Source organism: Globicephala melas, chromosome 5, assembly GCF_963455315.2.
Source record: "Globicephala melas chromosome 5, mGloMel1.2, whole genome shotgun sequence".
Classification (NCBI taxonomy): Eukaryota; Metazoa; Chordata; class Mammalia; order Artiodactyla; family Delphinidae; genus Globicephala; species Globicephala melas.
The window spans coordinates 18585522-18599125 of record NC_083318.1 but is presented as its reverse complement, the minus strand read 5'-3'; the positions used below and the strand labels follow the sequence as shown (position 1 = coordinate 18599125).

Sequence of the window (13604 nt, the reverse complement as noted above, 5' to 3'; positions counted from 1 at the left end):
AGGGGAGCCTCGGACCAGGCGCACTTGCCCTGCAAAGCCCTCTGGAAGGCGACCGGGTCCAAGCGGTGCATTGCGTCCAGCCGCGCCAGGCGCACGGAGACGCCCCCGAATCTGTCAAGCTCGCCCCGCAGCTCGCCGGCTCCGGAGGTGGCGTCCCGAGCGCAACCCGGGCCGCCCGAAGCCCCACGGGGCCCTGCAAAGAGCACTGCGCGGCGGGCCCGCGCCAACACCGCACGCCAGCGACCCCCTCTCAATAGCTGCGGCATCTCCGCACCAGCCCTCGTGGCCCACGCGGACGCTTCCAAATCACGCGGCCAGGGAGTGACGGCGCTACCGTAAGTTTTAGAAGAGTGTCACTTACGCATTCTCAGAGTTGAGCAGGGGTCTGCAGCGCTAGGTAGAGGAGACGGCGAAGTCTGGTCGACCGGCTCCTCTCAAGAATTTGCCCAGCTCAAGGAAAGCGACAGAAACTTTCCCACCACTCCACTTCCCTCCCCTGTTCCCCCCACCCCCACCTCAGTTTAATTCAACAGACATTTTGTTCAGGAATAGAGAAGGAGGCGGAGATACGAAAAAGTCCTGTTTTTCAGGAATTTATAATCTGAATGAGGGTTCCGTCCACCTAATCCGTCTTCTGTGGCGAAGGTCAACGTCTTCCACATCTTCAACGACAGCGGATTCTGAAGACGCTATGTTCTCCCACTCTTGCTGCGCTCCACTCAGGGGATTACGGCGCGGGACGGAGCCTCGCTGGTTTCTGCCCCGGAAGTTTTTCTCTCAGCGAAGCGCGCACGTTGAGCCGGCTTTGCCGCTGCTTCTCTCGGGCTGCTTTCCGATCATGTCGTCCAAGAAGAACAGAAAACGGTTGAACCAAAGCGCCGGGAATGGTTCGCCCTCGGCCTCCGCTGCTTCCTTTTCTGCCGGGGCCACAGCTTCTGCCGTGGCGGCCGGGACTCTGGTGGTGATCAACTTCTTAGAAAAGGGTAAAGAGTTCTGAGAGGGAGACCCGAGGCCGAGGGGGCGCCGCCCGAGAGGACGAAAACCTAGCGATTCTGCCTTGAGGTGTAAAGGTTTATAAAAAGTTGGGTGAGGCAGAGGTGTGCGAGAGGCACAGAAGTATGTAAGACACTCGAAGCCGCGCCTGCACTAGAGAAGTTGGGCAGAAATGACTTAGTGGCTAAGTCAAGCTCTATTGTAAATTGCTTTGAATTTCTAAATTGCGCTTGAAACGGTTTTGCCTTATTTAAGATTAACGGCGTATTTAACTGCGAAGTCGCTCGTCTCTAGCGAGAGTAGTATACCTATACTAAAAAACTGAAAGCCCAGTTCAGTACCGCTGTCGGTATTGTCCTTCCTAAGAGACGTTAATGTGCTTTTAAAACTGAAAGGTGGCTTTTTTCCTACTACACGGGTTCTGGTATTTAATTAAACAGCTGTTAAGTGCGCACGGGTGCTAGCAGGAGCTTGGGTATTTAACGCATGTATCTCATTTATTCTGTGCAGAGCTTTGGGAGATGGGTACTGTATTATTATGCTCATTTTACAGAGAAAGAAAAGTTAACGCTATTCCCCCCCACCCTTCCCCCCAGGTTACACAGGTCCTAACTAAATGGCAGAGGCTTTTTTTGAGTTCAGATGTATTTGATTCTAAAGCCATGGACGTAGATCACAGCAACCTTGACTTGGGAGAACGGATTTACGTGAAAAGCATTGAGTTGGTAAAGCTTTTAGCAGGCGTGATGTTTTGTAGCTTTGAAAAAGGGATCAGATTAACCTAGTGGCAAGATTTTTATTTATGTCTAGTGCAGACCCTAAAGACAATCCTCCAGTTAACATAGTATTTTCAGGCTTTTTGGGGATCGGAGGACAACTTGTTCTGTTGGGCATATTCAGTCTCTTTTTCAACAGGATCCTTCCCATTGACATTTAAACCTACTGATTTCTCTTTTACTTTTTTTTTTTTTTTTTTTGCGGTGCGCGGGCCTCTCACTGTTGTGGCCTCTCCCGTTGCTGAGCACAGGCTCCAGACGCGCAGGCTCAGCGGCCAGGGCTCACGGGCCTAGCTGCTCCGCGGCATGTGGGATCTTCCCGGACCGGGGCACGAACCCCTGTCCGCTGCATCGGCAGGCGGACTCTCAACCACTGCGCCACCAGGGAAGCCCCTTCTCTTTCATCTTTAAACAAAAGCTCCACACTTCTTATCACCACCCTCCACTGCAAGACTTCTTAAAAGGAGGGGTCCCTGCGTCCTCATCTCTCACTTACTCCATAGCCTATTCCTATTTGACATCCACCTCATTATTCCATGGAAACTGCCTGTACCCTGGTCACTGATGATCTCCACGTTGGTAAATCCAATGGATGTTTTTTCATTACTTACTTTACTTGACCCCTCAGCAGCTTTTGGTATTGTCAGACATTTCTATCTTCTTGAAACACTTTATTTCTTGACTTACGTGTCATCAAAATCAACGAGTTTTTCTCCTTCCTTTGGTTGGTACTTCATCAGTTCCCTTTGCAGGCTCACCCTCTTCCACCTAACCATCAGATGTAGAAGTTCCTTATTTCTTAGTCCTAAACCCTCTTTTTCTCTCTATAAATCTTCTTTCTTTGGCAAGTTCATCCAGTGTCCAGCGTTTCCTTCCCATTTACCCTTATTATTTTCAGATTTGTATTTGTAATTTAGATTGTTCTGAGTCTTGATTTAATTGTCTTCTAGATGAATGCTTCTCAAACTCCATAGGGAAGGTTTAAAAATTTACAACACATCACAGATCAGCACTGTTGTAAAATATGATAAAAGTAAATTATTGGAAAAATAAGTTAAAAAAGAAATTTTTATTAGATTCAACAGATGTAAAATTACTCTGTCAAATTGCAATAAAAGCTTCTAAATGCATATTCTCATTTTTTCTACTTACTTCATCATGAACAGTATCAGATAGTTTGTGGACCACACTTTTTTTTTTAATTGAAATATAGTTGACGAACAGTATTAGTTTCAGGTGTAAGTCATAGTGATTCACTTTTAAATACATTAGGAAATGATCACCTTGATAAAGTCTAGTAACCAACCGTCTGTCACCATCCACAGTTATTTCAGTATTGACTATATTCCTTATGCTGTACATTACTTCTCTGTGACTTATTTACTTTATAACTGGAAGTTTGTACCTCTTAATCGCCTTCCCCTGTGTGCCTAGCCCCCTCACCCTTCTCCCATCTAGCAAATATCCCTTTGTTCTTTGTATCTATGAGTCTGTTTCTGTTTGTTTTGTTTTTTAGATTCCACATATAAGTGAAATCATCTGATCCTGATCTTTCTCTGACTTATTTCACTTGTCATAATACCCTCTAGATCCATCCGTGTTGTTGCAAATGGGAAGATTTCATTCTTTTTTATGGCTGAGTAATATTTCATTGTAATATATATGTATAAAAGTTATTTATGTATTTTGGATATTAACCCCTTATCAGATATATCATTTGCAGATATATTCTCTCATTCAGTAGGCTGTCTTTTTGTTTCGTTGATGGTTTCCTTCATTGTGCAAAAGCTTTTTAGTTTGATGTAGTCTCATTTATTTTTGCTTTTGTTGCCCTTGCCTCAGGAGACAGATCCAAAAAATACTGCTAAGACCAACTTCAAAGAGTTTACTGTATATATTTTTTCTAGGAGTTTTATGGTTTCAGGTCTTATATTTAAAGTCTTTAATCCATTTTGAGTTTATTTTGTACATGGTGTAAGAAAGTGATCCAATTTGATTCTTTTGCATGTAGCTGTCCAGTTTTCCCAACACCATTTATTGAAGAGGCTCTCTTTTGCCCATTATATATTCTTACCTCTTTTGTCATCAATTAATTTCCCCTATACGTGTGGTTCATTTCTGAGCTCTCTATTCTGTTCCATTGATCTATGTGTCTGTTTTTGTGCCAGTACCATACTGTTCTAATTACTATAACTTTGCAGTATAGTTTGAAATCAGGGAGCATGCTACCTCCATCTTTGTTCTTTCTCAAGATTGCTGTGGCTATTCCAGTTCCATATGGATTTTAGGATCATTAGTTCTAGTTCTGTGGGAAATGCCATTAGTATTTTGATAGGGATTGCATTGAATCTGTAGATTGCTTTAGGTGGTAGTATAGACATTTGAACAATATTGATTCTTCCAATCTGTGAGCACAGTATATCTTTCCATTTATTTGTGTCTTCAGTTTCTTTCATCAGAGTCTTATAGTTTTCCGAGTACAAGTCTTTCACCCTCTTGGTTAAATTTATTGGATGCAGTTGTAAATGGGATTGCTTTCTTAATTTGTGGTCCATACTTTGAATATAGCACTGTGCTATACCTCTTCTTTTGGACTTTTCAAAGATACTTCAGGACTGACTTCCTGAAGTCAGATTTCCTCCAACAAAACAAATGAGCTCTGTTCAGTCTTTATCATTGTAGAATTCAGAAATCTAAGATTCCTTCATGACACCGCTGTCTTACATCTCACATTATCCAGTCCACCACCATGTCCTGTTTACTAAGTATTTCCCATGTTCCACTTCTGCACTCCCTTCCCACTGCTTCAACCTTAATCTCAGACACCATACTCTCTCACCTGGACTACTACACTAGCTGCTCTCTTCCAATTCCTTTTCCACTCTGCAGACAGAATGATCTTTTAAAATAAAAATCCTGTCACGACCCTGCTTGTCACCACTAACTGGCCTCCAATTACTGTCAGATTAAAGACAAGGAGCTTGATAAATCCCACTGCCCTGGGTGGTCTTGACCTTCCTTATGTGGTTCCTTGTTTCCCACCACTCTGCCTGTACTTTTTCCCTCAGATGGACAATGCTGTCTTTTGTCAAGGATGTCTGTACAAGCTCTTCTTTTTGCTGAGAATTGTCTTCCCCCTCCCCCTCTTCATTTAGTTAATTTTATTCTTCCTTCAGACCTGAATTTAAATATTCTTGGAGAAGCATTCTCTGATTCTTCCAAATTAGATCTGATCCTGCATTATAGCCTCTCTTAGGACTCTTAGTTTTTCTTTCATTGCATTAATCTTAGTTTAGAATTGTACAGTTATTTAGTGATTGTTTAATAACTCTCATTCTATTAAGTTATAAACTCCATGAGGCCAAGGACTGTGTCTGTTTTTGTTCACCTTATTTCCCCAGTGCCTAGTGTAGTATCCTGCCATATAGTGGGCACATGGTAAATATTTGCTGAATGAACAAATGAAGGGTGGGTGGTTGTTTGAAATTACCTTTACTATCTCATTAGTTAATCTGGCACATAAGGTGCTCAGTAAGTGTGAAGTTAATTAATAGGAAGTAGATGTAGAGATATATTTTTAAAGTATTGAAGGAGTGAGGACTGGTGAAAATTGTGTGGGGGATAGCTTACATAGATTTGGATGCTGTAAGCAGAGAATACAATGGAAATGTGTTAGGAAGTAAAGCCAACAGATGGGAATTTGAACATGATCTCCATTGCTGATAGGGAGGAAATGGAGGTAGAGAAGTGTGTGATGTTTCAAATCTTGGTGCAGGATAGGATGGAGGGAAGAGAGGAAGAAAACTTAGAATCTTGTCAGGGACTGAGTACCCCCCTCAAGGTAATTATCAAGAGGGAAGGGTAATTCATTGAGGTTTCCTTTATTAGGAAGAAAGAAGTGGCAGAAACTGAACATTACGAGGTTATCTAACAGGACGCTTTGCTCTTATTCCTGGGTAAACTGTGTAAGAGACCTGGTGCTCATAGGAAAGTTGAATTTCTTTTCAGCCTGTCATATTTTAAAAAATGCTTATTTTATGCTCAGTTCTGTTAATCTTAGCCCTGGGAGATGCTTTGTTTTTCTAGATTTGTTCATCTGATGACAGAGGGAAAATAAATGTGTTGGGGAAGTTACTTCGCAGTGGCAGAGAATGATGTAAATCAGACATACCTCATGGTTTTGCTTTTGTTGACTTAGTTCCTTTTTAATTACAAAAGATCTGTTTTTCTGATTATGAAAGAACACTAATACTAGTCAGAGCTCTGTGATTATGATATATGTGACTGTAAGTTTTATAATAAAGTTTATGTGAGAGGCATCATAAGCGTTACATGGATTTTGTGCTGAAAAGAAAAATATTGTATACTCATCTACTACATTCATTCATTTCATGCATATTTGTTATGCATCTGCTATATTTGATGCACTCCTAGGCGCTGGAGTTACAAAGATGAATATGACGCATTTCCTGTTACAAAGCAGTATATTGTTAAAGGAAAGTCAGATTGTAAAATAAATGAATATTGTGATAACTGCTAGTATCTGGCAACATAGGGTGCTGGGAGCATCAGAGGAGGGACAGCTAACCAAATGTGGAGCTTGAGGGAGTGTGTGGGCAGGGGTGGAGATGTTAGCATATCATTTTCAGAGGTTTTGAAACTGGACTGAATTCTGGGCCCCTTCTTTGGCCAAAAGTTGAAAGCTCTAATGGTCATTTGAGTCGGTGTGTGTTCGCCTAAGGAATAAGACTTGTGTTATTGTTATCCATGTGTTCCTGGGAATAGAAAGGAAGAATGTCTGGTTGCTATCCTGTGGGTGAGAAGTGGAAACATAACTTAATCCTCCAGAGCCAGATGATGTGTCATTTCCCCAGTTCAAGCCTTTGAGTACTAGTAGCCAACTCAACTTAGAATCTGTAATATGGAAAGTTCAGAATGCAAGTATGAAAAGCCCTACTGCAAGTATGTTCAGTTAGTAATGAAATTAGAGATTTTTTTTTTTCAATAATGAAAACCAATACCTCCCCCATAAAACATCCTTTTTTAGTTAGCAGTCATATTGTCAGTGGATCCTCACAAAGGTTTGGTTTTAAGTCTGATTGCTAAAATAAGGAGGGTTGGGACAGTAGTCTCTCCAGGGTTTGTTAAGTGCATTCGTATGGTCATGTGGATAAAGGATTTTTATTTACTCCAAAAGAAAGCATGCTTTAACTTCAGTTACAAATAGTGCAAAAATAATTTTCTTTTCCTTCTTGGTAGACGACAAAGTTCCTAAAGCATTCCAGAATTCCCTTGTTCAACTTGGACTCAACACCATGAAGTCTGCAAACATATGTATTGGTCGACCAGTGTTGCTTACCAGTTTGGATGGAAAGCAAGAGGTGAGAGTCCTTTTCATTTCCTTACTTTAGAAATATTTCAGATGTTTTTGATTTTAATTTTCAACACAAGCAGTAATAAATGAAAAGCTGTATCTTACAAGACCCTCACATCTATGTAAACTTTTCCTTCCTTTGATACCCTCTGAGTTGTAGGCCCTAAGTGCCATGATATAGAAAGAAGCCTTTCCTCCAGAGGTAGTGACACACTACCAGCCCTATTTCTCCCGGTCTGTTAGTTGTATTTCTTCACAGAAATGTTATTTTGGGTCATCTGTTTTGTATGTAAATATTTGATTACCCTCCGTTTGTCCTGGCTACCATTCATCATACCTGAGACTCTAAGTCCAGAACCTTTCCTGGGTCATTTTGGCGGCTTAGCTTTCTTCCTCTGACTCTGCCATGTCTTCTGCTGCTGCTTCATCAGTCAATGTTCTCTCATCCAGTGGGGTCCTCTCAAAATGTTTTGCAGTCTTATATCTGCTGATGGCTTGCCTCCCATTCCTTTCATTGTTCTGGGCTTATACTGTAAAACATCCTTTACTGTGTTTTGTGGAAGAGAAGACTATAAATGTGTGAGCTCAGCCTGTTATCCGGAGCTAGAAATCTTTGAGTTTCTCCCTTACCATTTAAGTCGGTTGAAAACCAGGTTCCCATGGAGCTCTTGTACTGGGTCACTCGCTGTTTCCTAGATGTAGTTTATGCTCCAGACTGAACTACCTTACAGTTAGCTTGCCTTCAGTATTTTTTCTCATTTTTCTCTTATCACCTGTTAATGCCTTTGTCTCTTTTCTTAAATCCACCTTTCAGCTCTTCCACCATTTTCACTGTGGTATTATTCCTAATCTTCACAAAAGAGATGTAATATTTATAAAAAAAATAGTTTTTTTGTAACTGATGTCAAATCATAACTCCTTTGGGGTATGGACTGTGTTTTGCAGATCCATGTACTTGACTGTGCTTAGTTTTCTTCCTTATAAATGAATGATATTCTACAAATATTTATTATATTTTTGTTTCCTATGTTCTGGGCAGGTCTATACGGCCTGGCCTGTGGCAGGATTTCCTGGAGGCAAGGTTGGCCTGAGTGAAATGGCACAGAAGAATGTGGGTGTGAGGGTTGGTGATGCCATCCACGTCCAGCCTGTTTTGGGTGCTGTGCTGCAGGCTGAGGAAATGGACGTGGCACTCAGGTTTGGCTCTTTTCTTTGGTGACTGTCTGGATCAGTGCTGCCCAAATGAGTCACAAATGTGAACCACACATGTAATTTTTCATTTTCTAGTAGCCACATTTAAAAAGTGAAGAGAAAGAGAAAGTAATTGTAATGGTATGTTTTATTTAACCAGTATATGTAAAGTCTTATTTGAATTTATAATAACTACAAAAAACTATTAACAAGATTTTTCATTCTGTTTTTCAAACTGAGTCTTCAAAATCCTGTGTGTTATGTTACACTTGTAGCATATCTCAATTTAGGCTAGCCACATTTTTAGCACTTGATAGCCACATGTGGTGAGTGGCTAGTGGCCTACTGTGTCAGACAGCACAAGCTAGATGGGTGCTATGTGATTTATGGACTATGGACTCTCTAATGTCCCGTGACTAGAATATGCCCTGACATTTCAGATGAGAGGAATTGTTGTTGATGGATATTTAACAGTTTTTTTTTTTGTCTTGGTTTGCTTCTTGTCTTTTTTACAGTCGTAAAGACAGGAATAGATTACTGTGATTTGGCAAGAAACAAGTTTTAATTAAGACTGCTCAAGCGAAGTGTACCTGATTCTGTATTTTAACTCATTGATTATTCGGTCAAATAAAACAATTATATCTAACCAATTTTTAAATAGTCCCCCACCAAAGATGACAAATATGGTTAAAGTGTATCACCCATCCTCTTGAATGTTCTGTATCTAATAGGATTTTTACTCAGTTTGCATATACAAGTCTTATCAAAATTTGTTTTAAAAAAAAAAATCTTGGGCTTCCCTGGTGGCGCAGTGGTTGAGAGTCCGCCTGCCGATGCAGGGGACACGGGTTCGTGGCCCGGTCCGGGAAGATCCCACATGCCGCGGAGTGTCTAGGCCCGTGAGCCATGGCCGCTGAGCCTGCGCGTCCGGAGCCTGTGCTCCGCAACGGGAGAGGCCACAACAGTGAGAGGCGTACCACAAAAAATAAAAAATCTTTTAATACTTTAATATCATGTTTGTAAAAACTTGGGGAATTTTATATGCCAGAATCACAAAACATTTTTCAGTCATTAGCTTGATTTTGAAAAGTTTTCTTCACTTTTCTACTTTCGTAGATTCCAAGCTTAAGCTTTGGTGTATTTTTTCTTTTAAAAACAGGAAAATGTCTTCAGTGCATTGAATAACAGTTTAACGAGCAACAAAATAAAAAGCCAGAAAGGAAAAGAGAACATATGTTGAGCGTCAGCTGTGTACTAGCACACACACCCACACTTTCCTCTTTTTCTTCTCTCATTTAGTCCTCTAAACATCCAGCAAGGTATCCATATTTATCCCTCTTTACAGATGAAGAAATGGGCTCAGTGAGGAGAAGTAACTTGCCCATTATTTTATGGTAATTTTTTAGTTAATTCAGGTTCAACAGGATTAATCTTCATACTGTTTTAAAACAGTGCTTTAGGTAGCAGTAATCAGTTGATTGGGTTTTTGATGATTACTAACAAATGTGACCTCTTGAGGGCGCAGCAGTCTTAGGTGATAATGATTACCTACTATAGAGGGACTGTATATGTTTTAAATGGAAACTTGGTTTTTTATTTTAAAGAACCTTATGTTTTAAACATGGCAGAAGAACTTAGACAAGAAACTTAATTTCCAATAAGAAGAATCAGTTATTTTAGTCTGCTGTTTAAATCCTTCAGTTGTATCTGAAAAAGTTTATTATCAATATTAATGTTAGAGCTCCTTCTAGTGGAAATGATTTTATCTGTGCTTTTTTAAAAGCAAAACTGATCGTTTTACATATTTTGCATATTTGCAAATATCTTCTCTTCAAAGTTTAATAAATAAAAACAATTTAAGTAGTTTCAGAGTTCTTTAAACAAGTAAATTTAAGTATTTAAGGAAATATGTACAATCTTCTCTTTAGTTTATACACGCAGTTGATTCATGAAATTTTCTCCTTGTTTTTCTCTCTCTCTTTTATATGAATACACAGTTGGTTCTCATTATTGGTGGTAGTTGTGTTCCATGACGTTGCGACAAATACTGAATTAGCGAATACTGAACTGTTGCTCCTAGGGAGGGTGTGTGTGTGTGTGTGTCTATATGTATGTGTGTATTTATTTAACACATATAAATATGTGAAAATATTTATGTAGATTATAATCTTAAGTCCTTGAAACAACTCATTCTGGTAGATTCTATTTTCTTTATTTTTCAAATGAGGAGAAGTGGCTCAGAAATATTAAGTGACTTGCCTGAGGCCACCCCATTAACAGATGCCAGAGTTAGGATGCAAACCCCCTCTGTGTGGTGCCAGAGCTGGAACTTTTCACGCCATACTGCACTGCTCCCTACCCTGCCCAGCTTCCATCCTCTGGTCACCTCTGAATGAAAGTTGAAACAATAGGCCTTTTTCAGCCTCAGCTGGGAAAGTATTGGGTTACAGTTTTTGCCTGCTCTGTGCTCATCCACAAATGACTGGCAAAGCTCTGCTAGTATTGATTTTGGGGTTATAAACACATTTTAGCAAGTAGGTGAATTTGTATACGGAATTTTCAAATAATGTAGTTTGGCTGTATTGATTTTGTTACTGATAAGGTGGTTGGGAGCAAGGCTTAGATTTGGACCAGATGCTCCTGCTAATACACCTTTTCCTGAGCTAAACCATTCTCCCTCTGTGATCTCTGGCAGAGCTCGCAACTGTAGGCTTCCTCTGCTGATATGGGCTGCTTACACACGGAGGAGGAGGGAAAATGCACATATTCTGAGAACTCTCTAAGAACGTGTTTCTTTACAAATGTAATGATTTTTAGGCATGTTTCCTGTACTCAAACAAGCAATTTTCCTGGAAGACACAGTTTTTGGTCAGAAGAAGGCTTTTCCATTTTTTCTTAGGCATACCCTTTCTCTAGCATAAACTTGCACTGTACCATTACTCCGCTTTTTTTCTACCTCTTCAGATAACGTACTCTATAGGATTTAAATTTCTTTAAAGATAATTTATAAATTATACAAAGAGAATAAAGTAAGCTATTAATAAAAGCCTTTCTCCAAGCTGGGCAAGTTCAGAAAGGAAATGATTAATTGAGGCCAGTGTTTTTCCAATGTTTCTGACTATAACACACAATAAAAAACACATACTTTTCATTGTGATTTATTGCTCCTATACATCCACAGATGTAGTACATAAATGTACACACGTGTGTACATGTATGTACCCGAGTATATAGGGGTGTGTGTGTGTGGTGTGTAAGATAGTAAAGAAAACTGATTTAGGCCACTGGGACACCAAATTGCAAATGGTGTTTTCATGGCTATAAGAAGTATCTAAAAAGTGTAAATTATTCCAAAATTGTATAAATCATTTCCAGATTGTAAACTAACGATTCTTTTGATTAGGTCTACATCACAACTGTGTACATGTCATTTTATATTACATTTTCGTTTCTGGTGTACTTAATGCTGGTTTTTATTTCTCCCACCCTTCACAGTGACAAAAATGCAGATATTAATGAAGAACAACTGACTGCTTGTCTTCTGAGAAAACTAGGTGAGATGTCTCTTTCATATGTTTTCTAAATGTTAAAAAGCAAGGCAGCAGCAAATAAACTGATGTGTCTTTGAGATCTTGTGTACATAATGCTGTTCTTTAAAATAGTGTAGAGAATATTCTCAACGAATGAACGTCCTTTTAAGATAGGGATGTAGTATCTGCCGCCGCCCCCCACCCCCAACTGCCAAGTAATTGATTGGTAGTTGAGCAGTGGAGAGAATTTTTGACTTAACTGTGAGCAAAGTCAGTGGTAGAACTAAGACTTTTAACCCTTGAATTCTGTTCTTTCTGGTCAGGTATGTTATCTTGGAGTGTTGTTGTAGGTGTGCCATTTTAGCTTGGTTTGTTACTGAACATGGAATGCCTGCCTCTATGGGGTTATAGCTGATAGAATCCTAAATGTACTGAGTGTAGAGAATTTCAGAGAATTAGCTTGACCTTCTGTCTCCAGATAGTGCCCTATCATAGGGGAATATTAGGTCCTCTGTTTTTCATAACAGTTGTTTTATTAATACTTCCATCTTTGATTTAGTCTTTTCAGTCAGATAGTTTTGTTAATAGATGAAATAAATTGCTATTTAAACTTTAAATGGGTGAAAAATTGTGCTAACGTATATATTTAATAAATTGTTTTCCAGATGGCAAGATTGTTTTACCAGGCAACTTTCTGTATTGTACATTCTATGGACGACCATGCAAGTTGCAAGTGTTGCGAGTGAAAGGAGCAGATGGCGCGATGTTGAGAAGGGCTCAGAATGACTCTGACACTGTTGCCCGGGGAATGGCCTCCAAGCCATCCAGTGTGGAAACTAGTACCCTGGATATATCCTTACAGCTAAGCCAGTTAGGTCTGGAAGTGCCCCAAAACCCAACATCAAGCAGTACTCCTTACAAACCAGGAGATGGCAGAATGATAAATAAAGCTGGTGGTGTTTTGTCAGGTGTTACACAGAGTCCTGGGAATGGAAGTGGACTTGGACTAGAGGCAGTCACAGGTCTTAAACGTCATTCTCAGTCTGCCAGAGAAGGAAATGAGCAACCTGTCAATGAAGAGAGATTGCTAAAGTCACCGAGCGTGGGAGCACAGTGCAACACCGATACCTTTTATTTTATTTCTTCGACAACAAGAGTCAATTTTACAAAGATTCGTACAAATTCAAAAGATCAAGACAACCAATTAAAAGTAACTTATGACATGATTGGTGGCTTAAATAGTCAGCTGAAAGAAATTAGAGAAATAATTGAATTACCTCTCAAACAGCCTGAGCTTTTCAAGAGTTATGGTATGATTTCTTCAGTGTACTACACCCAGAAATGTTAAATTCATACTAAAAGCAGTTGGCTCATTTCACTTATCTAATAATTGTTCACCCTCTTTTCCTGTTTTTCTTTCCTGCGTGGGAGGTGTGGTAGGAGATGCCAGTTAAGTCGGCCTTTTTCTATGCTTGGTCTCTTCAGGTTGTAATGTGAGTTAGTTGTAGCCTTGTCTCTCTTAACTGCACACTTCCACAGTTGTTTGTGCTGGATCTAGAGTAAGTATCTTGTCATGCTAGATTAGCCGTAATGACTAAAAAAATAAATCAAACATTTAAATAGATTGGATAAAACTTCTTTGTTAGGAAATGTAGCTGGGTGCAGATCTCTTTGCATTGAAACAAGTAGTTAAGGGAGTGACTTGGCTTTTAGAAAACTCAGGGCTTCTTCTGCATTGTT

At 39.9% G+C, this 13604-nt stretch overlaps 2 protein-coding genes across 8 annotated transcripts in view; one reads left to right on the top strand and one right to left on the bottom strand.

The window, feature by feature from the left end:
• NUDT6 (nudix hydrolase 6) overlaps window positions 1-487 on the bottom strand; it is a 55814-nt gene extending 55327 nt beyond the window's left edge. For 5 of the 6 annotated variants that reach the window (XM_060298967.2, XM_060298969.2, XM_060298970.2 and 2 more), the window contains exon 1: window positions 362-487. In XM_060298967.2, coding sequence (XP_060154950.1) covers window positions 362-365 — 4 coding nt within the window. In that variant the 5' untranslated portion in view covers window positions 366-487. Of the gene's footprint in view, window positions 1-28; window positions 301-361 lie in introns of those variants that run through there. The other variant, XM_060298974.2, reaches the window with a different exon arrangement.
• Window positions 488-776: 289 nt separating this feature from the next.
• Window positions 777-13604, top strand: part of AFG2A (AFG2 AAA ATPase homolog A) — a 348748-nt gene continuing 335920 nt past the window's right edge. Inside the window, exons 1-5 of one of the 2 annotated variants that reach the window (XM_030863906.3) lie at window positions 777-983; window positions 7029-7150; window positions 8183-8340; window positions 11830-11888; window positions 12530-13174. In XM_030863906.3, the coding sequence (XP_030719766.1) occupies window positions 839-983; window positions 7029-7150; window positions 8183-8340; window positions 11830-11888; window positions 12530-13174 (1129 nt within the window). In that variant the 5' untranslated portion in view covers window positions 777-838. The remainder of the gene's footprint in view (window positions 984-7028; window positions 7151-8182; window positions 8341-11829; window positions 11889-12529; window positions 13175-13604) is intronic. The other variant, XM_030863905.2, reaches the window with a different exon arrangement.